The 27,236-nt window shown below is 34.6% G+C and overlaps 1 protein-coding gene across 8 annotated transcripts in view; it reads left to right on the top strand.

Annotated features, from left to right (window-relative positions):
• TFPI (tissue factor pathway inhibitor) overlaps positions 1-27,236 on the top strand; it is a 107,030-nt gene that overhangs the window by 71,922 nt on the left and 7,872 nt on the right. For all 8 annotated transcript variants that reach the window (XR_009256821.1, XM_058711807.1, XM_058711781.1 and 5 more), the window contains 4 exons: positions 821-1,018; positions 9,262-9,300; positions 13,182-13,358; positions 14,212-14,397. Coding sequence is in view for 7 of the 8 variants with exons in the window: in XM_058711807.1 (XP_058567790.1) it covers positions 821-1,018; positions 9,262-9,300; positions 13,182-13,358; positions 14,212-14,397 (600 nt within the window). In the remaining variant the exon portion in view is untranslated. The remainder of the gene's footprint in view (positions 1-820; positions 1,019-9,261; positions 9,301-13,181; positions 13,359-14,211; positions 14,398-27,236) is intronic.

Raw genomic sequence — 27,236 nt, forward strand, 5'->3', positions numbered from 1 at the left:
AATTAAATTAAAAAAAGTTAAAATTAAAAAAATTGAGTTTTCTGTATGTACAACTCCCTTCACAAGATATGAAATTCTTCTGTGACTAAAATAAGTGATGGAATACTGAGGGAAAAAAATTCTAACTCAAGATCAAAATAATTGCCTCATTCTATTTTAAAACATAGACAGTGTTGTATAACTTTTTCAACATTGCTAAAATACCGTTACCAACCATGGTAAGTAAAAGAATGGACCATGATATATATGTACGTGTAATATCAAACACCTATACTTTCATAATTAGGGAAATGGTTTAACATGGTATCATATAGTACACATATATATGAATCTAGATATACTATTGTTTGTAACAAGTTATGTGTAAAAAATGGCACAACTGTGGATTAGAGAGCAAAGCAAAGAGTTGATATTAATGTCTGCCCTTAAAAACTGTTGAATTTAAAAAGATGTCTCTATTTAATTTCTAATGTCAACACACTTGTTACCTTACAATTGCTACTCAGTTCCACATTGATCAACTGGTATATTTTTAAACAAATCCATAACAAGAGTCTAGAAAACTATTCTACATTTTCCTTTAATAATCAGTAATCAACTATTAAACTCTAATAGTTGATAAAACCTGTTTCATTGGTGTGTTTATAAACTTTGTGTACCTGTTTGATAATCTTGAATAACTTGTCATGGTTTCTTCAGCCTGTGTTATTTCTGTTGTACTTTTTCAGAAAAATTAGGACATTCTGAAAAGGAAATGAAAATAAAGAACATTATTGCAGTGTTGATGAAAGCTTATATATCTTTTATTTTTACCTTGTAGATGATGGGTTACCACCACTGAAACTTGCACATTCATTTTGTGCTTTGAAAGCAGATAATGGCCCATGCAGAGCAATCCTTACGAAATTTTTTTTCAATATTCACACTCAACAGTGTGAAGAATTTATATATGGGGGATGTGAAGGAAATCAGAATCGCTTTGAAAGCCTGGAAGAGTGCGAAGAAAAATGTATAGGAGGTAGGTTTCTGGGGACAATTATCACCCAAGAGCCATTAGGTTCCTTTAACTTTTTCAAAAAGTTCAGGGTTATTAGATCTAATCATAGATCTGATAATTTTAGAAAAAAAAGTTAAACTATTTTAACATTCCAAGGAACATTTTGTTCACATTTTTGGCATTCCTGTGCAAATATCGTTTTTCATTGTTTATATCAGTTATCATAAGTTATATTAAGCCCCACTTATTATCCTATATTTATTTCTCCATAATAAAGAAGAAAAACCTTTAAGTTCACTGATTTTATATCTGCAATGAAGTGAGTATAATTCAGTCTTCCTGGGCAGCTGTGAGTTGGCAGGAAAGAAACTGTTAGTCACACTGACTTAGTCTTTCCTTATCAGTACAGTGATCTTATAGCTATTCCTGTCAAAATAATGAATCTGAGAATCCACTTTAAGGCTCTCAGTGGCTACTAATGAGAAAATTCTAAACTGCATCAGAAAGCAGAAATAGGGGCATCTGGGTGGCTCAGTCAGTTAAACATCTGACTCTTGATTTTGGCTCAGGTCATGATCTCATAGTTTGTAAGTTCAAGCACCAAACTGGGCTCTGCACTGGCAGTGAGGAGCCTGCTTGGGATTTTCTCTCTCTCTCTCTCTCTCTCTCTCTCTCTCTGCCCCTCTCCTATTCTCTCTCTCTCTCAAAAATAATAATAATAATAATAATAAACATTAAAAAAAGAAGAAATATATATATATATATAATATATATATATATATATATATATATATATATATATATATATGAAAATTAAGTCATTTTCTCTGGGACCTTGGAATATTGTAGAAAATACTATACTTACTGACCCCTGTAGATTTTACTGAGCTCAACTTTTCATATTTTTACTAAGTAATAATGCTTAAAAGTATATATTATATTGTTAAGGTTTATTGAACACTTTTATTTTGCTTTAATCCTATTAAAACAACATTGTTTCCTGAATTTTACAAACTATAATGTGGTTTCATCTCATCTCATTGTGATAGATCCCAAATCACTTCTGGTCACATTTTGAATGCTTTTGTCTCTGTTTTATTCTTCTGAATTGTGAGCTATTTGAAGGATAGAAGAAGCTGAATTATGTTTATTTCCCCAGTTTGTAGCCCCAAATTTCCCCACAGTGTGTTCTTAGCTCGTTGAGTGAAACTGTAGTGCTATAGAGACGATATCTTTAGTTAGTAACGCTAGGTGCCTTGCTTTTTCGCAAAACAGGCAGCTGTGCATTTTCACTTTGATAATGTTTTCCAGAATAGCTTTCACAAAACAGCCTTGGCATCATGATGCTCTTGCCTGTGGGAAAATGTCAGTGTGGTGAAAAGAGAGAACCTCTCTCCTCTGTGACTCTGTGGGGTGCTTTGTTGTATGTTCCAGAGCTGACAGAAAAGGATTGATGCGAATGTATTTCCTTGACCTCAGAGCACTTATTTCCTTCTTTCTTCTCCATAGATGTGCTGGAAATGTTACTAACACAGATTAAGCAGTTCAGTGATCCTCTGTAGTGCCTTTGGTTTTTGTGATTGCCGAGTCATTTTCCATTCATTATACCTCTTTCTCTTCCATACTGGGCCAAGTATCCTTCTGTGTTGAGTTGAATATCACTCAGGTTCAGCACCTTGGCTCAGAGGCCTGGTTGCTTCATTCTTTGTAATTCTCACTTTTTCGTTTAGCAGCCAACACATTTTCATCACCTGGCCTCTTTCCTGAAATACATACTTGTTTCTTTTTTACAATTCACAAATCGTTTATTTCACCATTGTGCAAAAGTTACCCTTTTCTTTAGGAATTAATCAAACATAATCATTTGGTTCTTCACTGACTGTCTTGCTTATAATATCTTCTAAAACATTATTATCTGTTTATATACCTAATGTATAAATATGAGTCTCTTGCTTCCATATCCTTATTATATCTTCAAAAGCCACTTATGTTTTATTGTTTGAATACCTGAGCATTTTATATAGAAAGCTACTGTTAAGGATATAGCTGGCGTATAGAAAAAGCATTGCTAGACTTTTAAAAAATCATCAAAGGAGCAATTCCATCTTCAGCTATGATGGAGTAGCTGGAACTGAATTTTCTCTCATAATACAAATGACTAGAAAAGTGGACAAAATATATGAAGCAACTGTTTGCAGACATTGATCAAAAGGCAGTGCAGGGGTGTCTGGCTGGCTCAGTCAGTTGAGTGTCTGACTTCAGCTCAGGTCATGATCTCATGGTTCATGGGTTCGAGCCCCATGTCAGGCTCTGTGATGACAGCTCAGAGCCTGAAGCCTGCTTCAGATTCTGTGTCTCCTCTCTTTCTGCCCCTTCCCAGCTCATGCTCTGTCTTTCCCTCAAAAATAAATAAACATTAAACAAAATTAAAACAAAAAAGGCAGTGCAGGCTTGCGATCTTTGAGAGAAGGGGCACGTGAGGTGAGGCCTGCCTTCTCTCAGCTTTCTGCATGAACGTGCTTCGAACCACAGTCAATGGAGGGGAGCCCAAACACAGCATCGTGGTCTCCCTGGTAGAGAATATGGAATTGGAGATTAGGGATTGAGGTGACTGGGCTCTGAGGCATAATATGTTGGAGACAATGGACATATGTGGAGAAAAAGGTAAAAAGTCTGGATAAGGGTCCCTTTGAATTTGTCACTGAATAACAAAACTGCATGCATTTGATGAAATTCCTTAAGTTTGAGAAAATAATTATAGTGATTTGTAAGTGGGACAATTCCCAGAGTTCTCATATAACTGGGAAAAAACCCAAATATATTGATGAAAAATTATAAGAACTTGCAGAAGATTTTAGGTATCTCACTGGAGGAAAGGACAGTGTAAATATTTATATACACATATACTGGCAATGAACAAATAGAAAATTAGACAAAATTTTTAAAAGGACAGTTCCATTTAAAATAATGGAACATGAAGTTCTTAGGGGTGGATATAAATTCAAAAGTGCACAACATGTACAATGAGATCTATAAAACATTGTTAAAAAGTCATTGGCAGATAAAGAAGACTTTAATAAACAGAGATAGAAAACCTATTAAGAGATTGAAAGACTCATTGTTGTTAGGATATAAATTCTCCCCAAATGGATCTGGAAATTCTATCCTATTCCAATCAAATTCCAGCACATTTTTGTTTGTACATTAATTAGTCAACTCTAAAATTGATATGCAATACAAAAGACCTAAAATGGCAAAACAATTCTGAATAGAAGAGCAAGTTTGGAGAATTTTATCTGATTTCAAGAGTTATAGTACAGCTGCAAAAATTGAGGAGGAGGATGCGAGTATAAGTGCAGAAATCAGTGGAACAGAATAAATAGTCTAGAAACAGATAGTACACAACCATGGTTATTTGATTTTCTATGAAGATGGACATATTATTTTTATAAATAGAATAACAGTTTAATAAAGAAAAAGTAATAAACATGATAAAAGCTTTGCTTCGTTTCAACCTGAATGTTACTTGTTACTCTCTGAAATTCTGTTTCTTCCTGTGCACATTGAGGATGTGATAATCACATAGACAAATCATTAATGCTACTTACACAAATATTTATATTACTTGTTCAAGGGAAAGATCCTTTCCAGTAAATAATGTGACTGTAGGCTTGAAAGCACTTGGAAACATTAGAAAATAACGACATCAACATGTTGTCATTTTATCCCGCCGTGCCTGCTCATGTCTCTGTCTACTAAATTATATATTTTTTTCATTATGCTCATAAGTAGTTTCAATTTTTACTCAAGTGTAAAACATGCTGCTTAGTTGACATGATAAGGTATGAATACTATAGAAGCAGCCGGTGAAATCTCTCAAAAGTGGTCCTCTTTATGCAGAGAACTTAATTATTTTACAATTAACTAAGATCAATGTGACTATTTTAAGAAATTGTTGGTTTTTGCTTAATATGTAATTACTTAAGCATAAATTATTGACAGAATGCTATTAGATGTTTCATTATAGAAATTCATACCAATTTTTAAGTGTTTTTCCTAGGGAAACGGAAGATGGTATAAGTATGGTGCACATAAAACATATGACATACATTGTGTAGTACGGCTTGAAAGGTGAAATTCTGTATTATGAGGGAAGACCAGTGACAACTATAGCTTGTGAACTACCAAGCCTGAGAACAGGGCAAGCCAAACGTTTCGGGAACTATGAATGTGTTTAGTTGGATATGTATGCACAGCTCTCCTTGTGCATGTAAAGTTGCTTTGTTAGTTGTTTTTAAATATGTATACTTTTGTTTGTTGTTTTTACCTATGTAATAGAGGCATGGAAACAAAGTTAATAGGTTTTAAAAAATAAAAAGTTTGCAAAATGGCTTTAGATACATGGCTTTCAAGATGTTTTGTCTTTTGGGTTAGTTGCTTTTTTTCCCACAACATTATCTTTGACTGCTATTTTTGGGAAAATAGGCACATTGTGTTGGAAATTAAAGAAGTAGATGAAAGATATCAAATTCTCATTAACTTTATAGCCAGTCAGCCTCTACAGCAAAGTTAAAATAGGTATATTTAATTTCATAGAATTTCATCAATTCCTCAAACAGGTTTAAAGGCTCTAGAAAGTATGCTGTCTATATTAATTACTATTTTATTGGTTGGGCTAGTAGTGACTTTTCATGGGGCTTTTCATGGGGATTTTCTCCATAAGGAGTTAAAGAGCATGTAAATACTTTTTCCATTCTCCTTATTTTTAACTTTGTCATTTCATGTTTTATTTGTTCAGATTGTGAAGACCTATTTACTAATGAGAGTCTTCTGTCCATATAGTCATTTTCCTACCTGCTTAGAATATTTTCTAGGCTGATTTCAACAAATAAGAAACATTAAAAATTAGTCTTACTCTCTGCTCTCCTACACAAGAGAAAAAAGATGAAAAAAGAATAGATTAAGTTACAATTCCTAAAATGTGTCCTATAATTATGAACTAAATTATTGAATATTAATTACATTTTAATATTTGTAATAAAATATTTAAAATGTGAATTCATATCTATTGGGGTTAAAGGAATTACTAAAATGGGAATTAGTAAAATATACTCTCATTACTCCTTAATATATTAGTAAATGTTATGGTTTTTTTTTTTTAATGTTCTTATTTATTTTGAGACAGAGAGAGACCATGAGCAGGGGAGGGGCAGAGAGAGAGGGAGACACAGAATCCGAAGCAGACTCCAGGCTCCGAGCTGTCAGCACAGAGCCCGATGTGGGGCTCGAACTCACAGACTGTGAGATCATGACCTGAGCTGAAGTCGGACGCTTAACTGACTGAGCCACCCAGGTGCCCCTATGTTATTTTTTTTTAAGTTTATTTATTTATTTTGAGAGAGAGAGCACGCATATGTGCACCAGTGGGGTAAGGGGAGAGACAGAATCCCAAGCAGCCTCTGAGCTGTCAGCACAGAGTTCGATGCAGGGCTCAATCTCATGAACCGTTAGATCATGACCTGAGCCAAAGTCAAGAGATGCTTAACCAACTAAGCCCCCCACGTGTCCCAGTAATGTTATGTTGTAAATAAATCTAGGAAAATATGACAGTTTGGATAATTTACTGTAAAACTTATCTATTTTTCAGACTGTAATTGGCATAATTATCAATTAAATTGGGTGTTCATGGTTCTTATTTTCAGAATCCTAAAAGATAATCATTGGTAATATAAAAACATTTAAATTCTAGTGTGTTGAATCACATAGTTGAGTTAATTCACATGTATATCAGCTAAATTAATCAAACTTGGAATGGAATCAGAAAACAAACAAGTTCTCTCTTTTAAAACTGCTTGAACGTTGAAATTAGGCATTTCTATGTTCCCATCCAATGGCTGTTGTAGGCAAAACAGTATAAACTATTTAGCAGTCTAGTCTGATATAATGTTTATCTGTATATATTCTTTTGCTCTCATAAATTAAAACTGTAACAAATTAGTTGTATATAAAAATATTTTAGTATAAGCCTATTATAACAATTCACTATCTAATTAAAGCACATTAAATGAGAGTTTTTTATTTACAACAAAAAAGACTCCTGAGGTTTCCTTAATATTTAAAATACAATTAGAAATATATCTTTTTTAAAAGACTATTGAATGAAACATAGTTTCAAAATTCAAAAAAGAGACTTCATTACCTTCTCTTTCAAAGATGTTTTATTCTCCAAAAAATAACCCAACTGCTGATTTGGGTCTGAAAGAGGTATATAAGCCAACTTATTCCCTCTCTCTCTTTCTTTCTCTCTCAGTCTCCCTCTTTGCCTGTCTCTCTGGCCATACAACTAATGATAAGCTGCCTTGACCAAAGCTTTTCTGTGTAAACCAAATGATTGTACAACAAGCATCACTCAGCTTTACTTTTACATGAGTAAATTAAAACCACATATTAATCAATTTTATTTCTGAAACAGAGAGAGACAGAGCATGAACAGGGGAGGGGCAGAAAGAGAGGGAGACACAGAATCGGAAGCAGGCTCCAGGCTCTGAGCCATCAGCCCAGAGCCTGACGCGGGGCTCGAACTCACGGACCGCGAGATCGTGACCTGGCTGAAGTCGGACGCTTAACCGACTGCACCACCCAGGCGCCCCTTTTTTTTTTTTTTTTTTTAATTTTTTTTTCAACATTTTTTAATTTATTTTTGGGACAGAGAGAGACAGAGCATGAACGGGGGAGGGGCAGAGAGAGAGGGAGACACAGAATCGGAAGCAGGCTCCAGGCTCCGAGCCATCAGCCCAGAGCCCGACGCGGGGCTCGAACTCACGGACCGCGAGATCGTGACCTGGCTGAAGTCGGACGCTTAACCGACTGCACCACCCAGGCGCCCCTTTTTTTTTTTTTTTTTTAATTTTTTTTTTCAACATTTTTAAATTTATTTTTGGGACAGAGAGAGACAGAGCATGAACGGGGGAGGGGCAGAGAGAGAGGGAGACACAGAATCGGAAACAGGCTCCAGGCTCCGAGCCATCAGCCCAGAGCCCGACGCGGGGCTCGAACTCACGGACCGCGAGATCGTCATCTGAGTTGAAGTCGGACGCTTAACCGACTGAGCCACCCAGGCGCCCCCTATCATTAATTTTTAAAGTTTATTTATTTGAGAGAGAGAGAGAGAGTCTCAGGAGCCTGAAGTAGGGCTCCACGCCCTGCAACTAGAGTTGGGGGCCTTGAACTCAGGAACCACTGTGAGATCATAACCTGAGTTGAAACCAAGAGTGGGAAGCTTAACTGACTAAGCCACCCAGGCACCCCTCTCATTTCAATTATCATTTAGCTATCATTTAAATTATAACTTAGAATCCACACTTTTATATAGTGGGTCAAAGACAAGTGGCATCCTAGTTCTTGAGTGGAGTCATTCCATTAATTCTTTGATGTTAAACCAAAAAATATGTCACAGACACCTTTTGTTTCATTTCTCTTCTGTACTTGGAAATAATAATACAACTTGTAATTGGGTTGAGATAATTATTCAGGGAAAGGAATCAGGAAAAAAGATAATTCTGGTTTTTTCCACCCCTACTATCAATTCTCTAGAGAAATTGTCTGTTTTTATATGCAAAGTAGGCTACTTGATTTACTTCCATATTTCACATTATCTTAATGACTTTTTAAAAATATAACTTATTGTCAAGTTAGCTCATACATAGAGTGTATACAGTGTGTTCTTGGTTTCAGGGGTAGATTCTATCTCAATTACTTTTTTTAAAAAGTTTATTTATTTCTTTTGAGAGACAGAGACAGCGCATTGCAAGGAGGGGCAGAGAGAGGGAGAGAGAGAATTCCAAGCAGGCTTCTCACTGTCAGTGCAGAGGCCGATGTGGGTCTTGAGCTCACAAACCATGAGATCATGACCTGAGCCGAAGTCAAGAGTCAGACGCTGAACTGACTGAGCCACACAGGCACCCCATATCTTAATCACTTTTAATCACAGATCTTTTGAATAGCAAATGAAGTTCACCATGAATTCTTGCTTTTGTCAATGTGTTAGAAACTTTCAACATCATTTTTGAGACAGTACTACGTTACAATGCAGATGGCTTCATATTTATAATAATTAAAATTAATCTTTAGATAAAATAAGAAATTTATTGACATAGGAAAGAATAATTTTAATGGTAATAAACACATCATTCTAATTTTTTTAAATTGAAATGTATATGTAATTTATTTATAATTTGTGGTAATTGATAACGTTTTTCTCGCAGATTATATAAAGACCAGGACAGAGACCACATTAGAAAAAGGTAAACATTCATTTGTATGCTAACTAGAATGTATGTAAGGCATTTAGAAATTCAATTTTTAGTTTTCTTTGATACGGAGTTCATCATAACCCCATGCAATATTTGAAATGGTGTTTTCAGTAGATATAATGAAAAATTAGAAACAAATACATGCTATTTGGTAGGGAAGCCTTCAGATGCTATATTTACACCCATTTTAATAAAGCATGATATTTAGTATTAGATCAGTCACATTCCAGAGTCATGCACATGCTATTTCAACATCTCTGGAACAGTACTTTAGATGCCTCTAATCTTTAGTTCTCAGAGCTCTAATCCCTTGATATCTCAGCATTGTGTAGCTTTGGCAAGCTTTATCCAGTATTCCCCTGAATGAATCTATGCCTTTGAGTTGTCAACAGTCTGTATGCAGAAGTAAATGGAAATATTTAACAATAAGTGCTCCTGTCAATGTTATTTAGTGTGTGTGCATACTTTTTATTTTGTGATTTAAATTATTTTATTTATTGATTTTACCTAAAAATAATTATTTTCTGATGAATATATTATATTAGCACATGAAAAAATGTACCAATATATTAAGAAAGATATTCTCCTTTTAGGAAAGTCTAGGAACTGACTTGGTCCAATTACCATTTATATCATTTGCATTTGAATGAGATAACACTAAACAATGAGATCAAATTATTTAACTCAGACACGAAAAAGCTACAAAATTCAGTGTATTTTAATTTTACTGACTTTGATTTAACTGTGTGAGGGAGTTGAAAGCTTTTGTGAGTGATAACCTTAAGACATTAGACTTTGAATCAAAATTTGTAAAATAAATTCAGTGGCAAAGTTTGTACAAATACCATTGGTGGATATATTTATTTACAAATTTTAAAATAGCTTTCTTAAAATGCCGAGTTAATCTTTACAAAAATGTTCAATGCTTCAATTAAAAGAAAGGAAATACCAACATTTAAATGTTAGAATGTTTTTATAAAAATGTGAAATTAGGAAAAAATTACATGCAGATAAAATTTAACATATAATTATGGTATTTATTGTATATTTAATAATTTAGAATCCATTTTTTTTACTAATTCATGTTAATATTTTTCTGAAAATGCAGTATCTTATTGTTAGCAAAGTTAATTGGCTCCAAACAGTAAAAATATTGACACTGTATGAAATACAATCTTATAAACTGTAAAGCACAGTATACATTATTAGATGTGAGGAAAAAGAACATGGGATACACAGGCGCTTACCTAAGAACCACAGGAATCACTTCCCCTAATTGAATCCCTATTTCCTTTTCCTTTCCTCTATAAAATGAGCATATTCAGAGAAACAATTCTTTTACCTTTAACAAGTTATGAATCTATATTTTTTTTCTGAGTTTTGTCAGATTGTAATTAACTCAAGAAAAAAATATATATATCATTTCCTTAGATACAAGGCAAAAATGTTCATCCTGTGTAGGTTTATGGAGTTCTTAATCATCCTAGAATAGTGGTCATATTCAAGAGCAAAATAAGGACTCCTCAATTTTGATTATAACCTACTCCAGTTCACTGCATTGCTTTGCTCAGTGAGATCACCAAGCCTCCAGAATCCCCAATCTGTAGAGTTCAACTTCAGCGTTTGTAGGAGATATGACAATAAGTAGGAGACCCAGGGATGAGAGATATGCTGTGTCAAAGGAAGAGCAAAGATCAAGGAGCAACTTGAATGAATACATTTGTCAAGAGTCAGGGAGGTAGGTGGCAAAGTTGCTTGGCTTAAAAGGTTGTTAGAGAGCAGTGAGGTAGGTAGGTAGGTAATTAGTTTCCTAGTTAGGAGTTCCTCTTCTCTTCATTCTTAATTGATATAGTACATGGAAATTAGAGACTAAAGCTATCAATACTATTCACACGTGTTAAAAAATGTTCAGATGCCATAACCAATGTATAATAAAGACCTCTAAGCATATCAATTTGAAGTTAACTCTGTGATATGTTTTCTAGCATCAATATTGGAACAGTTATAAAGGCAACCATTTTGAAATGGTCTGGTTTAAAACAATTGTCAAGTATGCAGCCTCAAACAAAAGTTAACAGTGAAAATTAATGTGGTTTGTGGAGGTTGGTCTATAGCTTGAAGTCTGTATTTTGTGTTTTAACCAAGCATCAGTTTAGGCCAAGGATTGTGTATATAGATTTAATATGAATATTACTTTATCTGAGGAATATAGTGCATGAGTTTCTTGATTTGTAGCCTTATTTTAAACCATAGGCCCAAGGAGAATTATTTTGCAAATGTGCAATTTCAACTTTGTCCTAAAATAAATTTATATCCTACAATGGATCCCCATAAATAACAACTTGTAGTTGCATAATTTCTTAATTATAGTTCTCAGCATAGTTTCTTATTGTTTTCTATTTTTATAGGCAATATATTTTACCTCCTCCTTTTTGTTAAACATAGAATTCTTACATTCTCCGTCAAGATGATTTCAAATTTCATAAGAAGTACACGCTAAGGTCAACATGTATCAAAATAATATTTGAATGTATTTTTTGCTCTTTCTCTTATAGAAAAGCATTACAAAAATTTAGAATTGTTTTTTTTTCCCTTGTGCCATAAAATTAACCACAAATTGTTACTATAGGAATAATAGTAACATTCACCTTGAGAAACAAGAGGCAATAAAGAATAAACAAAATAACTTTCAAATTGGTACTTTGAGAAGTAATAGAAAGTAGATATTTTATACTATATTAAATAGAATGTTTTATTTAATAAAACAGTGCTCTCATGGGAAGTTGTTTTTTTTTTCCTGAAAATCTGCAACTGTTGCAGAAATCTTTAACATTATTAAATATATGCTCTTTTCATAGTAAAACACTCCTGAGTATTGCTTCCCTGAGACAGAAGAACAAGTTGCTTTAAGATGTAAAAGGATATACTACAGTTCATTTTGCCACTCTGGTAATATAGGTGCAGGGGAAAAATGAAGAAATTGGAGCTTTGCCCTAAAAAATTCAAGCCCCATATATCTTGCGGTCATAATTTTGAAAATAAATTTAATTCTCTTCTTTACAGAGTACGCATGTAGACAAGGTTTGTAATGTAGATCACAGTGGCGCAAGTTTGTGGCAGCTGTGTTTAGTCTGGTTTGGAGTACTATCAAAGAATGGGTATTAGGTTTTTTTCAAATGCCTCTCCAATCCCTGAACATGTATTTCCTTTCTGATTCTATACTGTTGGAGTCACTCCAATGCCTGGAAGAAGAAAAATAAGAGACACAGTGGTAGATGTCACACCTAATACAGATTCCAGCATAAGTATTCAGGAACTTCTAAGAATAGCTCTGAAAGCTTCCATACGCCTCAAAGCTTCTGCTCCAATATTTTAAAAATTGAAACCATTGTAATAACGCAAGACATTACACCTCTTTCCCTAATGAGAGCCTACCCCTGAAAAATATGAAATATTCCTAGATCTTTCCTAAATGTCAATGCACATAAGCCTAATAAACATAATTAGACCAAGATTTTGTCATAATATTTTGTGCTTCCAAACCAAGGGTAAAATAAAATGCCTTTATTCTCTCCATTCATGAAATAGTTGATAGTTATTGCCCTACTAATTTACTATGAGAAATTTAGAACTTGAAATTTCAATAGCAACTATATGTGACAATAGATGTATCTTCCTTATTCTAAATGTCACAGTAGATGAAGTAGATTATTTAATATTGTGCAGTTGTGGATAAAGTTCTATGTTTACCTTTTATCTTTCACTTTTCATGTTTACTCACTAAGTAACTTCCACTTCGTCAGTTATACATTTAATCAACACAAATTATTCACAAAAAAGAGTATTCTTTCTGACATTTTTATAATTTCTAGAAAAGCCAGAATTCTGCTTTTTGGATGAAGACAGTGGAATCTGTCGAGGTTATATGACTAGGTATTTTTACAGCAATGACACAAAGCAGTGTGAACGTTTCAAGTACGGTGGGTGCCTTGGCAATCGAAACAACTTTGAATCACTTGAGGAATGCAAGAACACCTGTGAAGATGCAGGTAAGTTTATTTCCCATCTCGTTTTACTTCATTTAGAGTCATTCCTTTAAAAATAAGGCATCTTAGAAGATGTTCAGCTTTACTCAGTTTTTGTTCCAGCCATGCAAATGAAGATACATTTGCATCCACGAAATCTGCTAAAAATTAGTTACTATGTTAACTTAAAAAAAAGAGGGCACTTGGGTGGCTCAGTCAGTTGAGCATCCAACTCTTGATTTCCGCTCAGGTCGTGATCCTAGGGTCATGATCTCATGGTCATAATCTCAAGACCCACATCAGGCTCTGCTCTGACAATGCGGAGACTGCTCAAGATTCTCTCTCTCCTCTCTCTCCCTCTCCCCTTCTCTAAAATAAAATAAATAATTTTGTAAAGCAATGGAAAGTTAAGAAATGTATAGTGGAAATTATTTCCATAGATATTTTTTAAGTTACATTACTTAATTTTCTTTCCTGAGAATATTGTAGTATAATGTAGGCATAAGAATCAGGCTGCTGAAATCCCTTAGATTTATAACAATTTGAGAACAAGTAGTACTTTGGAACCTACCACAGAAAATCAATCATCTTTTTTCTGACCATAAAATTTATTGAAGGATTGCCTTAAAATTTAACTGTTAACTTTTTTGCCCAAGAACTACAAAGTTGCTCACAGAAATATTATCTTTTTAACTGTATATATAACTGTATATTAACTATATATGTGAGTGTAGTAAATATTTATTGTTAACTAATTTAACATAGCAATGTGAAAAAATTTTCAGAAGTCTACTCTTAACCACTATGCTTTGCTTTACATGTACAATTATGAACTTATGACACTGCTGTGTTTTAATTGGCTGTATTTTTTTCCCAGTGAATGATAACCAGCTGGATATGATTGTGAATAATACATTACTGTCTGAGACTACGGACAGTATATTACCACTTTATTCTACAACTAATATGTTACTGCCTGAATCTGTGAATAGTACATTACCGCTTGATTCTGTGAATAATGACTCCTTCACTCCCCAGCCTACCAACGTCCCTAGCTTTTTTGGTAAGAATCTTTTTAAAATTGCTACCAGAAAAAATAGAAATAGAAGTGGAAGGTATATTAGAACTTTGCTTTTTTAAACAATGTAGCTCTTGTTATCTAATAATAGGTGTGTTGAAATACTGAGATTCAAAATGTTTAAGTCTTTCAGTCTCATAAGGGTGATAATTTTCCTAATCTATTTTAAAGTATGCTTTGAAGTAGGCTTTTGATTATATATCACATGAAAACTTCCCTATGATATTCAACTCTATGCCAAATTATCATATAAAATAATTCTCACAATTATCAGCATCAACATCTGATGGTAAAGTGCTATAATAGCAGCAATGTGTAAGGTGCTCTTAAATTGAGCATGGTATTGGGTAAGGCCTCAGGTGTTTGGTCACAGGACAGATTAGGAATTTGTTGACTAGCCATCCCCAAAGGTTAGGTCACTCTGAAAAGAATTTTCTTTTGGATTTCTGCAAAATTCTTTTCTGGGCTATGCCTGGGCTATTTAGGGCTATTCTGAAGATACTTTTCAGCGTATTTATCAAATTTAAACAAACATTAAGGAAATATACCAACAAAACTGCAGAGCTGGAAAAAATAATAAAATATTGGAAAACATAACCAGAAACCACAAATATCTGGGCAGTTAAAAAGCATCTAGAAAGCTGAAAGTTAACAGGATAAAGATAAGGTCCTACCTAAATTTTAAAAGTCACATGTGCTCATTCAAGAATTGGAGATTTTGCTTAGAAGCAGTCCATGTGAAAGTTTTAAACGTAAAGTTGACAAGAGTTGGAAGAGTTCTGTGGCTGTTAAATTTGTAGCCTTTGGGTAAAAAGAGACAGGGGCAGGGGTTCTCCACCCCAGCCATGTATCAGAATCAGATGGTATTCAGAATCAGACAGTCTCTGAGCAGATCTTTGCAACAAACAAACAAACGAGCAAGCACATGGCAAACAAAATGTCTGCCCAGATGGATTTAAAGCACTGCAAATGTTAACTATCCCTCATCTAGAAGGAGGGATATACATACCAAGTTTAGTCCCACACTGACCTGATCATGTCTGTGGGATTTGCTTCAGCCCTGAATGCCATACCTTAAAAGTCACAAAGAGAACCGGAAACATGTTTACAGAATGACTGGGAAGTATAAGGAGATGTGAGATCTAAAGAGGGAACATCATATAGGCTCTATCATGTGAAAGAAAAATTAGGTTCTCTATATCCCTAAACCTCTGTCCTCTCCATTTTAATCTGCTCCTCCCCACATCCTTACCCTTCCTTATTTCCCTCAAGCCAGCCTAAGGATCAGGATTAATTTGTGAAATCTAAAGTAGATGTCTCTTTCTGTAAAGTGTTTATTTTTTAATGTGAGGTCTTAAAAAATGAATGGGTAGTTTAGGGATTAAATTCCCTAAATTGTAGGCATTCAAATTCTAATAGCACTTGAGATGTCATTAAAGGGCATATAACATTTCAGAGGGAGTTTGAAAACATAGTATATTCAAATGCCTTCAGGTCCTTAGATTAGATTCTATAATTAGAGCAATGAATTCAATGCCAGATGAATTTGAGTCTCATTTTTAAACAATACTTTGTAATCATGGTAAGAATAAATGTCTTTCTAGTTCTGATTTTTTATCTGTAAAATTAAGTAATTTCATTGCATTGTTTGTGTTCTTGCAGCCCTGTGTCTTTCAGTGACATTTTGTTTAATCCAGTTAAGAGTCACATATTGAAAAAGCATGCTAAATCCCATGGTGTGAAAGATGTGGAAGTTTAGAATAACAAACTTAATGGGTTTAAAGATACATGTGATGCAATATATCTGCTAATAAAATAATTGCATGAAATCAATTTTCAATATGTTTCAATATTTTTTGTTTGGATTACTTCACTAATTCAAATAAAGGTCTTCATTCATTTGTCATTATAATGAATAGAGTAAGTCAAGAGATGTTTGTGCCTTAAAGTTTTATGAAATATAAAAATGATTTTTGGCAGGTACTTTACCAATATAGAAAGGAAGAGACGGGCACCTGGGTGACTCAGTCAGTTAAGCGTCCGGCTCTTGATCTCAGCTCAGGTCATGATCTTGAGGTTCGTGAATTTGAGCCCTCCATGGGGCCCTGTGCTAATGGTGCAGAGTCTGCTTGGGATTCTGTCTCTCCCTCTCCCTCTCTCTCTGCTCCTCCCCTGCTTGTGCTCTCTCCCTCAAAATAAATAAACTCAGAAGAAATGTCTTAATAAAAATTTTAAAAAAAGAAAGGAAGAGATAAAATACATGTGAGAAAGTAAATGAGTTTTCAATACTGTCTGATAAATGTCCTGAGTTTTTATGTAGCTGCACAATAAAAAGAATACCAAATTAATGGTTATAATGATAAATTATTAACTAAGGAAACAGTAAAAATTCACAATATGAACTTAAAAGAAAACATTAAGAGGATTTTTATTTAACACAAGAGACGTTTAATTCTTTCATAGTAACTGCATTTAAAATTAGGGAAAATCTGCCTCCTTTCTTTTTGTCTAGAGAATTTTATTTTTTATTGTGTTTGTTTGCTTCAAAATCTAAATTCCTCTAGCCAGTTTGACTGTGTTTCCTTTTTTTTTTTTCTAGGAGTATTTATTTCTCATTCTTTCGTTTTTCTAACATTCCTAAGTCAAAACATGAAATACTGTTGCAGGAACTACTATGGGAAGTTTGATACCAAGAGTGGCTTAACGTGTAAAGGGTGACAGTGAAGCTCCACCTTAACTATTTTTAAGATCTTCATGATCCCTCATCCACCCATCCAAGTGCAGGTCGGAATGCAGCCATCCCTCCTCAATGCGACCTGGATGATCCTTTCTCCATGTCATCCAAGTAGCGGAATGCAGGAAGGCAACTGTGCCCCCACGTTTCCTATACCTAGATTATCTCTCTCCTATTCCACCAAAGGTTTTTGCTGAGGTCTATGAAGACACTCTTCATATTCCAGCTCTAAAATAGCTACATCTACCAAAGTTTGCAATTATATTAAGATATGTTATTACAATTTAAGAAAATATGGTTCCATGTTTTTTTTTTATTTTCTTTTTAACATTTATTCATTTTTGAGAGACAGAGACAGAGCATGAGTGGGGGAGGGGCAGAGAGAGAGGGAGACACAGAATCTGAAACAGGCCCCAGGCTGTGAACTGTCAGCACAGAGCCCGATGCCGGGTGCGAACTCATGGATGTGAGATCATGACACGTGAGCCGAAGCTGGCAGCTTAACTAAGCCACCCAAGCCCCGCTATGGTTCCATGTTTATGTAAGACCTTGTTATTCTAGGTTTTAGCAAATGTGTAAGCTTCTCTGTATTAGTTTCTTTTGAAAAGATGTAAATCTTTTTTTATTTTGATTCAGTGAATAGGAACAATATCATACCCCACAACACAAATAGGATAGTATTCATTTAAAATTCTTTCCGTTAAATAACAGTCCTTAGGTAGGATATTTGAATATTCCCAAAACACAGCTAGATTATGTTGTTGTTATTAAGTAGAATATTTTTAAATATAATTTTAAAGTTTATCTTCATGATGATAATAGGAAACATTTTGAAAGTTTTGCATGCTTTTACTAGAAAATGGTTTGGTGATTTTTTTAATTGCTATTTATTCTTAACTACATATTCCACATAATCTTGAGAATTTTTTTTTCTAGTGAACCATCTTGACTGAAGATATCTGAATGCTTACCAAGCATTCTCTCAGTACATGTGTGAGAGAAATAATTCTAAAACAATCTCTGTAAACATGTGCAGTTCTGTGCATAATTTTCAGAATGAAAAACTACCACAATTAGTTTTCTTTGACTTTTCCCTTGTGACTGGCACTATATTATAGTAGATAAAAGACTCCGAGCCTGAAGAGTTGGGCTCAAATCCCAGGTCTTTCACTAACTAGCTGTGCAACCTTGAGATACTTCATAACCTCTCTGAACCTTTTTTCCCAGTGCAAAATGAGGATGATAATATAGTACCCACCTTACAGGTTTTGTTGTCAAGTGAAATCAGTCGATATACATAGCTCACTTAGCATAGTGCCTGATACCTATTCCATGCTATATAAATATTACTCGTTATTATTATTTATGGGATTCATAGAAATACACTGACAGTGCAGAGCCTGCTTGGGATTCTCTCTCTCTCTCTCTCTCTCTCTCTCTCTCTCTAAATAAACTTTTAAAAAAGTGATTTATTTTCTTAGTTCTCTTTACTTCTGTATGTCAGCTCTTAATAGCTGCCTTGGGACTACATCAGTTATATGATATTTGGGAAAAAAAATCTTCAGATAGACTTCAAAAGCCCACTGGCAACTCAATCTGATATTTGGAAAATCATTTGGGTACCTGAGACTCACTTTCTCTTGCCTGACTGTATTCAGTATATGCCCTATTGGCCAGATTCTACATACATGTGAAAAAAAAAAACAGGGAGAAAAATACATAAACATAAAACAAACATATACAGACACACGTAGACATACACATACATCTGACAGAGAAAAGAAACACCTATATATTTGACCTAGTCCCTCATTGCTTCATTGGCCTTTTGGAAGCGATGTTATATAAACTGCCTGAATGAAAGTCAGACACCATTACTGTTAATTTATAGATTTGCAAGACAATGTTGTCTTCTATTTGGTCTCTTGTTGAAGATGTGCTTATACATGGCAACCATGGAAACTTTTTGGAAAGAAACCATCCCCCATAATCTAAAGAGTTAAACATGCAGCTACATACCACAGTTAATCACCAGCACTGTCAACAACTGTGAAAAACCCCACTTCATCAAAAAGCCACTGAAATAGCCCCCCAAAAGTGTCTTGTTTTTCACAATGTGCTCTCAGACCAAGAAGCATAGAAATTTCCCTCATAATCTAAATATGCCTGCATGGTGAATCTGATGCCTCATACCCTGATTTTCTGATAAGGTGACTTTCTAAAAATAGATAGCTTCTGGAAGGGATCCATAAGACCTTCTATTTCCTGCCGGTAGAGCTGGTGAGAAACAAAAATGTAGCACTTCATCTCTGCCAAGACTGCTTCATCCAAATACAGTCACCCTAGGTGACCACTGACTACTTTCGCTAATCCTTTTCTTCCTGGACCATCTCTGGTTTTAACAAGGATAAATTTTCTGCCCCAGTCATGAGATTCCTCCAGAGAAGTGTTTCTAAAACTTGAATACACAGATACTTTTAAAGAAAAAAACCACAGACTTCTAATTATTTTTAAACCAAATTATATTGTATGACATTAATTTTGTATGGACAAGTAAAATAGTAGGAATAAACTAGTTATGCATGTGACGATTATACAACCATAAATCAAAACTTATTCACAAATTAATACAAGCTACAAACAAATTAATGATGGCACTTTAAAAATATTTTTAATATTTATTTATTTATTTATTTGAGAGAGAGACAGTGTTAGAGAGAGAAAGAACAGGAGCAGGGGAGAGGCAGAGAGAGCAAGAGACACAGAATCAGAAGCAGGCTCCAGTCTCTGATCTGTTAGCACAGAGCCTGATGTGGGGCTCAAACCCATGAACTGGGAGATGATGACCTGAGCCAAAGTCAAATGCTCAACCAACTGAGCCATCCAAGCACCCCATGGCACTTTTTAATTGAAATTAGGGGCACCTGGGTGACTCAGTCGGTTAAGCAGCCAACTTCTGGTCAAGTTGTGATCTCCTGGTTCATGAGTTTGAGCCCTTTATCAGGCTCTGTGCTGACAACTCAGAGTCTGGAGCCTGCTTCAGATTCTGTGTCTCCCTCTTTCTCTGCCCCTCCTCCTCTCGCTCTCTCTCTCTCTCTCTCTCTCTCAAAAATAAACAAACATTAAAAAAATATATAGTTGACATACAATATTATGTTAGTTTCAGGAGTACATTTATGGTGATTTGACATTTATGTTCACTATAAAATGATCACATAAATGTGGTTACCATCTGTCATCAAAGTAATTACAATATTATTGGTTATACTCTCTCTGTTGTACTTTATACCCCCATGACTTATTTTATAACTGGCACTTTGTGCCTCTTAATCACCTTTACATATTTTGTCTATTCCTCTACCCCCTTGCCTTCTTACAACCACGAGTTTATTCTGTTTATAAGTTTTGTTTTTTATATTCCAGTATAAGGAATGGTAATGGAACTTGTCTTTCTCTGACTTATCTTATTTGGCATAATACCTTCTATGGCTGACCATGATCTCACAAATTGCAAGTTCTCTTTCTTTCTCTTTCTTTCTCTTTCTTTCTTTCTGTCTTTCTTTCTTTTTATGGCTGAGTTATATTCCATTGGGGGGTATGTATATGTATGCATATACCACATCTTTATCCATTCATTTATTGATGGATATTTGGGGTGCTTCCCTATCTTGGCTATTGTAAATAACACTGCAGTGAACATAGGGGTGAATATATCTTTTTAAATTAGTGTTTGCCTTCTTTGGATACTCAGTAGTGAAATTATTGGATCATAAGATATTTCTAATTTTTTAAGAAGCCTCCATATAGTTTTCCATAGCTGCATCGAAATATACTTCCATCAATAGCACATGAGGGTTCCTTTTCCTCCACATTCTTGCCAACGCTTGTTATTTCTTGTCTTTTTGATACTAGCTATTCTGACAGGTCTAAGGTGACAACTCGTTGTTTTGATTTGCACTTCCTTGATGATTAGTAATGTTGAGCTTCTTTTCATGTACAGTAAAACCTTGGTTTGAGCATAATTTGTTCTGGAAACATGCTGTGTTTGAAATTGTTCATAATGAAACTTAGGAGAAAAGGTAATTTCACTAAACTTACCATTTGGTTTTGTCTTGGATCCACCTAATACAGATAGTAGAACCTTGGTTTGCAAGCATAATTCGTTCCAAAAACATGCTTGTAATCAAGGCACTTGTATATCAAAGTGAATTTCCCCATAAGAAATAATGGATTCATTGCACAACCCAAAGATATTCACATAGAAATGATTACAATGCTGTAATATAATACAAAATAATAAAGAAAATATAAAATATAAAGAAACATAAACAAATTAACCTGCACCTCCCTTTGAAAGCCTTCGTGGCTGGTATTAGGGAGACAAGAGAGAGGAGGGTTATTGTGTAGGATGACTTTCATGATCACTAACGGGATCCCTGCTATCTCTTGGCTCAATGGAATCTTTCTGCATGGGGCCTTTGTATATGCTCTGACAAATGTTGACTACAGGCCGGTATTAATAAACTCTTGTCATATACTGCTTTTAATGTAACTGGCAATAAAGCAGCAGAGGAAAAGGGTCTATATCTGTAGGCAGCCTGACCTAGAATGAGGCAAACCATTCCTAAGTTTACCTTTGTATGGAAAAGTGAAGGACTGTCCACAGGTGCTTTGAAGTGACAAAAAATACACTAGTACCAGTTGTGGGCACCTTCCAACATTCTGAAAAATCCCTGATTTCTGCCAAACACTGTGGCCTGAGACCCAGCATCCGAGCATGGGAGACAATCACCCACAATCCCTCAGCAAGAGGAAGAGAGGGAGAGACAGAGAGAAGAACCATTGGCTCAGTTGTGATCATGTGATGTTCAGCATCACATACTACTCATATTGCAAGACACCACTCGTTTATCAAGTTAAAATTTATTAGAAATGTTTGTTCATCAAACACTCACAGAACAAGTTATCCACAATCCGAGGTTTTACTGTATTTCTTTGCCATTTGTATGTCTTTAGAAAAATGTCTATTCAGGTCATCTGCTTACTTTTAAATTAAATTGTTGTTTTAGTGTTGAATTGTACAAGTTCTTTGTATATTTTGTGTATGAACACTTTTCAGATACATCATTTGCAAATAGCTTCTCAGTCTTAGAAGGTTGCCTTTTAGTTTTGTTGATCGTTTCCTTTGCTGTGCAAAAAAGCTTTTTATCTTGATGTAGTCCAACCTGTTTATTTTTGCTTTTGTTGCCTTTGCCTGAGGAGACAAACTCCTAAAATATTGGTAAGACCAATGTTCAAGAGTTTATTGCCTATGTTTTCTTTCAGGAGTTTATAGTTTCAGGTCTTAACATTCAGGTCTTTAATCCATTTTATTTTTGAACATGGTAAAGAAAGTGGTCCAGCTTTATACTTTTGCATGTAGCTGACCAGTTTTCCCAAAACCACTTATTGGAAAGACTTGTTTTTTGTCCACTATGTATTCTTCCCTCCTTTGTCATAGATTAATTGACCATATGAGTTTGGGTTTATTTCTGGGCATTTTTGTTCCATTGATCTGTGTGTCTGATTTTTGGTGGCACATGTTTTTTGTTAAAAGGGGAAAAAAATCCCCATTATCATATGAATTTGGTATATATTGCTATAGAGCAGGTTAGGAATGAGGAATAGGTTAGAAAATCTTGTGCTACTCTATGTTGTAATTCTCTGACGGCCCTTCTTCTCTTTGAATAATGACCAATCTTTGCAAGAATAAGTTTGAGAAGCATTATTATAAAATGTATTAATTAGGAAAATCCCAACTCCATCTTTTCCAGGGACACAGTGGAATATGGTTTCTAGTCTTCCATCAGATCTTAATGCTATTAAGTGGATAGCTGACTGGTTAATGCAAATATGATCACAGAATACATAAAAGCCTGGAACTCTGGTCTGTTATTTCTAGAATCAGTCCAGGGTGAATATGCAAATTCAATAATTCTTGTCTTTAAATATTTGATGTCTTTGATTACTGCTTGGCTCAGCACTGTTACTCTCAAGATTTGTTTCCACTGTCTTCATTTGATGACCTATCTTTTCCCTATTCAAACTTGATAAACTCCAACTCTACGCATGTAACTTGGGGTAAGAAATATAGAAGACATTCTGAACCTGAGCTTCACAGGAGAGAATTTGGAAATTGGATATAAAAAGGAAGTTGTGACAGCTTTCTTTTTCTAATAACTATTAAAATATCTTTACTTATTATCTTCTAGTTAGTTTTCAGAGAACATATCATAGTGGTTAAGAGCACTGGGTTTGGGGCAAAAAGATGTGGATTTAAATTCTAATTCTATTTGCCAACTCTTTTTTGTGGACTTGAAAAAAAAATTATACAACTCTTGGCCTCAGCTTCCTCATTTGTTATATGTGGAGAGTATATCTCACAAAATTTTGTGATCATTATGATGACATATATAAAATTCTTAGCCCCAGGTTTAACATGCAATAAGGGGTCAAAAGTATTAGTATTTGAAGTTTTTGATGATGATTATCTGGTGTTGGTGGATGTTTATAACAGGAAAAAATAATCAGGGGTATTATTTGTATATATTTTATTAGTAATAATTTTTTAATATAACTAAAGCCTGTAACCTTGATCTGAAGTATCTTCATTCAGTATACTTAATACTGTTACCTGAAATAAAATAAAGCACTTCTAAAATTCAAACATAATTATAAAACACCAATACATATTTAGTGTCTTTGGATCATATTTTTAATCAGAGGACTTGCAAATCTGTGTTTCCAACTTTGTCTTATGACCTGAGGTTCAGATCCATTATACTTAACGTCGGTTCAGTTCAACAAATACCTCCTATATGATGGGAATTGTCACGGGAACTGGAAGTCTTTTGATAATAAAAAGGAAAGGTGGTTTTAGTCCTTCATAGGCTTGCCTTTGAAATGGGGGAAAGGCATAGATACAAAGATGACTTCACTGCCTGCACTATATGCTAAGACACAGAGCTGCACAAGTGTTATGGGAGGACAGGGTCACAATATTGTACTTCCACTGCAGGGTATCACAATTAAAATTTTGTCTTTTTAAAGCCTGGGTTCTATCTTCTATCTAATATCTTGGATTTATTTGTGCAGATGCTGGCTAATGCATGGGCATAGTTCACAATTCTCTCTTTATTCAGGGATTTTTCTAAGTAAAGCTACAATGAAAGAAAGCCATGATACAATTATAAATTATAGGGGTACCTGGGTGGCTCAGTTGGTTAAGTGTCCTACTCTAGGTTTCAGCTCAGGTCATGATCTCATGGTTTGTGGGAAGGAGCCCAGTGTCAGCCTCTGAACTGACAGTGCGGAGCCTGCTTGGGATCTCTGTCCTCCTCTCTCTGTCCCTCCCCTGCTTGTGTGTTCTCTCTCTTTCTCAATATAAATAAATAAATATTAAAAACTAAAAAACATAAATTCTAAAGCTTATAACTGTATTTCATACTATATTTTAAAATATTCCATCTTCTAGGTCAATCAGTCTAGAAATACTAGAATTATCTTCTCTCTAGCTCTCTTCCTGCCCACAGTCAATGTGGTAATTAATTTTATCTATCTCCAATGTACCTACTTCAGTTAGGGTCATCTCATATTCTCCTTTATTGCAAGTCTCCTGTAGAATTTAGCCTACATATGCCTGGTTGAGCTTGCTTCATGTATCAAGAAAGAGCAGAACTGTCTTTTTGATCCTTCGATACTTTTGGCTGTTCATTAATGTCTATATCATAAAATCCAAGTCTGTAAGTAGTCAAAAACCTTCTTAATTTGGTCTAAATCTACTCTTCCAGCCCTGCATCCCACTATACTCTCCATGTACTCTGTTCTTCAGATAGCCTGGAGATTTCAAAGTACCCCAAACAAACCAGGAATATCCTGACTTTTGTGCTTTCCTTCACCTATTTCCCCTGTATCTCTTCCCCTTGTTGAAATTACACTCTTCCTTAAATGCCAATCAAGAAACTAAATAAGCATTAATTTTCACCTTTCACTAAAATCTTGTAGGGTGTTCAATTTTGCAGATTTCATGAGGAAAAACTTTTCTAAATATAAGACATAATTACCTCAGGATAAATTATACCCGGAACAGTTTCATAATTTGTAATTTTACCATGGCTTGCTTTCTTTATGGTTTTATTTAGAAAAATCCCTCGATGATGATAACTTTATAAACTCTTTCTATTGGGTTAGGCCATACCTAGGCCAAGAAATCCAACCAATAAATAGCTATACAACTTCTCTTCTTCTTTTTTAATCTGTGGAGGCTTCTGTATCAGGGCAAGGTATCTTACTGTCTGTTCCTCCATGACCTTTCAATTTGAAATGCTTTTTACATTTCTCTTTCAGCTACGTTACTGTACACATAGGCCAAAAACAAAACAAACAAACAAACAAAAAACCCAAAACCCCAAAACCAAAAAACAAAAAAACCAAATCAAAACAAAACTCCACAGTACTCATTTTCCCATTCCCTGCTATCTTTTCTTTTCTATATAGAATGTCAGTTTCTGCCCATTTAACACCAATTCTACCTTGTTAGTGAATGGACTTTTCCTGTAGTACAGATTTACTCTGTGTAAGTAGCAAATTGACAGATGGCAGGTTTACTCTCCATTTCTAACCACAGATCCAATATCCAGCCTTTTCCTTATGGCCCCAGGACTCTGGGATCTAAAAATATTTTTATTATATAATAATATTTCTAACATTATATATTTTATTTTGTAATGTGAACATTATAATGGCAGACAACTTGAAAAAATAGAAAAGAAAAAGGAAAATCAACCATATTTGCATTTCACAGAGGCAATCGTGGCCAAACATTCTAGTATATTTCCTTCTAATATTTCTTTGCTATTTTTGATTCCTACCATACCATGAAGTAAATAAAATACAAGACTGAAAGTAGCTTCTGGAGAATCCCTAACAGCATAGACGAAGCTCAGCATTGTGGAGCTATAACCTGGAGAACAGCTAAGCTTCCTACCTATGAAAACCATCTCTACAGTAATCAGCTACTTTTGTGGGTATGAGGAGAGAATAAAAGTGAATATAAATAAATGCACTGGAGGGGCTCAGTCAGTTGGGCATCTGACTGTGTCTCAGGTCGTGATCTCACGTCTCGTGAGTTCGAACCCCGCATTGGGCTCTGTGCTGACAGCTCAGAGCCTGGAGCCTGCTTCAGATTCTGTGTCTGTCGCTCTCTCCCCTTCCCCTGCTTGCATCCTGTCTCTTTCTCTCTACCCAAAATAAATAAACATTAAAATAAATACATACATACATACATACACACACTTCAGTAAGGTCCACATTAAGTAATTGTTCAGGCAATTTAAAACATCATTGTGTCAGTATTTATATAAACTTTCAGCAGAAAATTCAGCAGCATCTACCCAATTATAAGTTGAATATAGCTTTTACACAATTCTAATTTTAGAAATGTCTCTAGAAATATCTGAACCAGTGTATAGATGCTCATGAGCCATTATCTGGAATTGAAAAAAAATCATCTATATACACATGAGTAATGGATTGACTAAGTATACTATTGTCGGTTCAAGAAATGAAATACTGTACATATTAAAAATGATATATATGAATATGGAAACATTCACAAAATATTATCAAGTATAAAAAGATACACAGTACTGTATGCTCACACAGTATATGTTTACCTATGCAAACAATTTGCAGGAAGATATCCACCAAAACACTGAGGGTGGTTATGGGACAAGGGTCAAATTATAGAGAACTTTTGTTTTCTGTTTGTTATACTTTTGTATTAATTCAGTGTTTTACAATGATAAACTGTAATTAGAAAGTTAAAATAGTTTTCTCTACTAGAAAATCATGGGAAAAAAAGAATATGTCATTCAAAGGAAAAAGGTTTATTATTCAATTCCCTAAAATAATCTCAGAAGACAAAAAATTTCCTAGCAAGTCATGGGGTGGTTCATAAATCCTAAATTGGTTGGTAAAATAAAAGCCTAAATATTAGGTATGTAAAGTGGGAGCAGAAAGACACCATAGTAAATATTCAAAGTGACTATAA

Source organism: Neofelis nebulosa, chromosome 2, assembly GCF_028018385.1.
Source record: "Neofelis nebulosa isolate mNeoNeb1 chromosome 2, mNeoNeb1.pri, whole genome shotgun sequence".
NCBI lineage: Eukaryota > Metazoa > Chordata > Mammalia > Carnivora > Felidae > Neofelis > Neofelis nebulosa.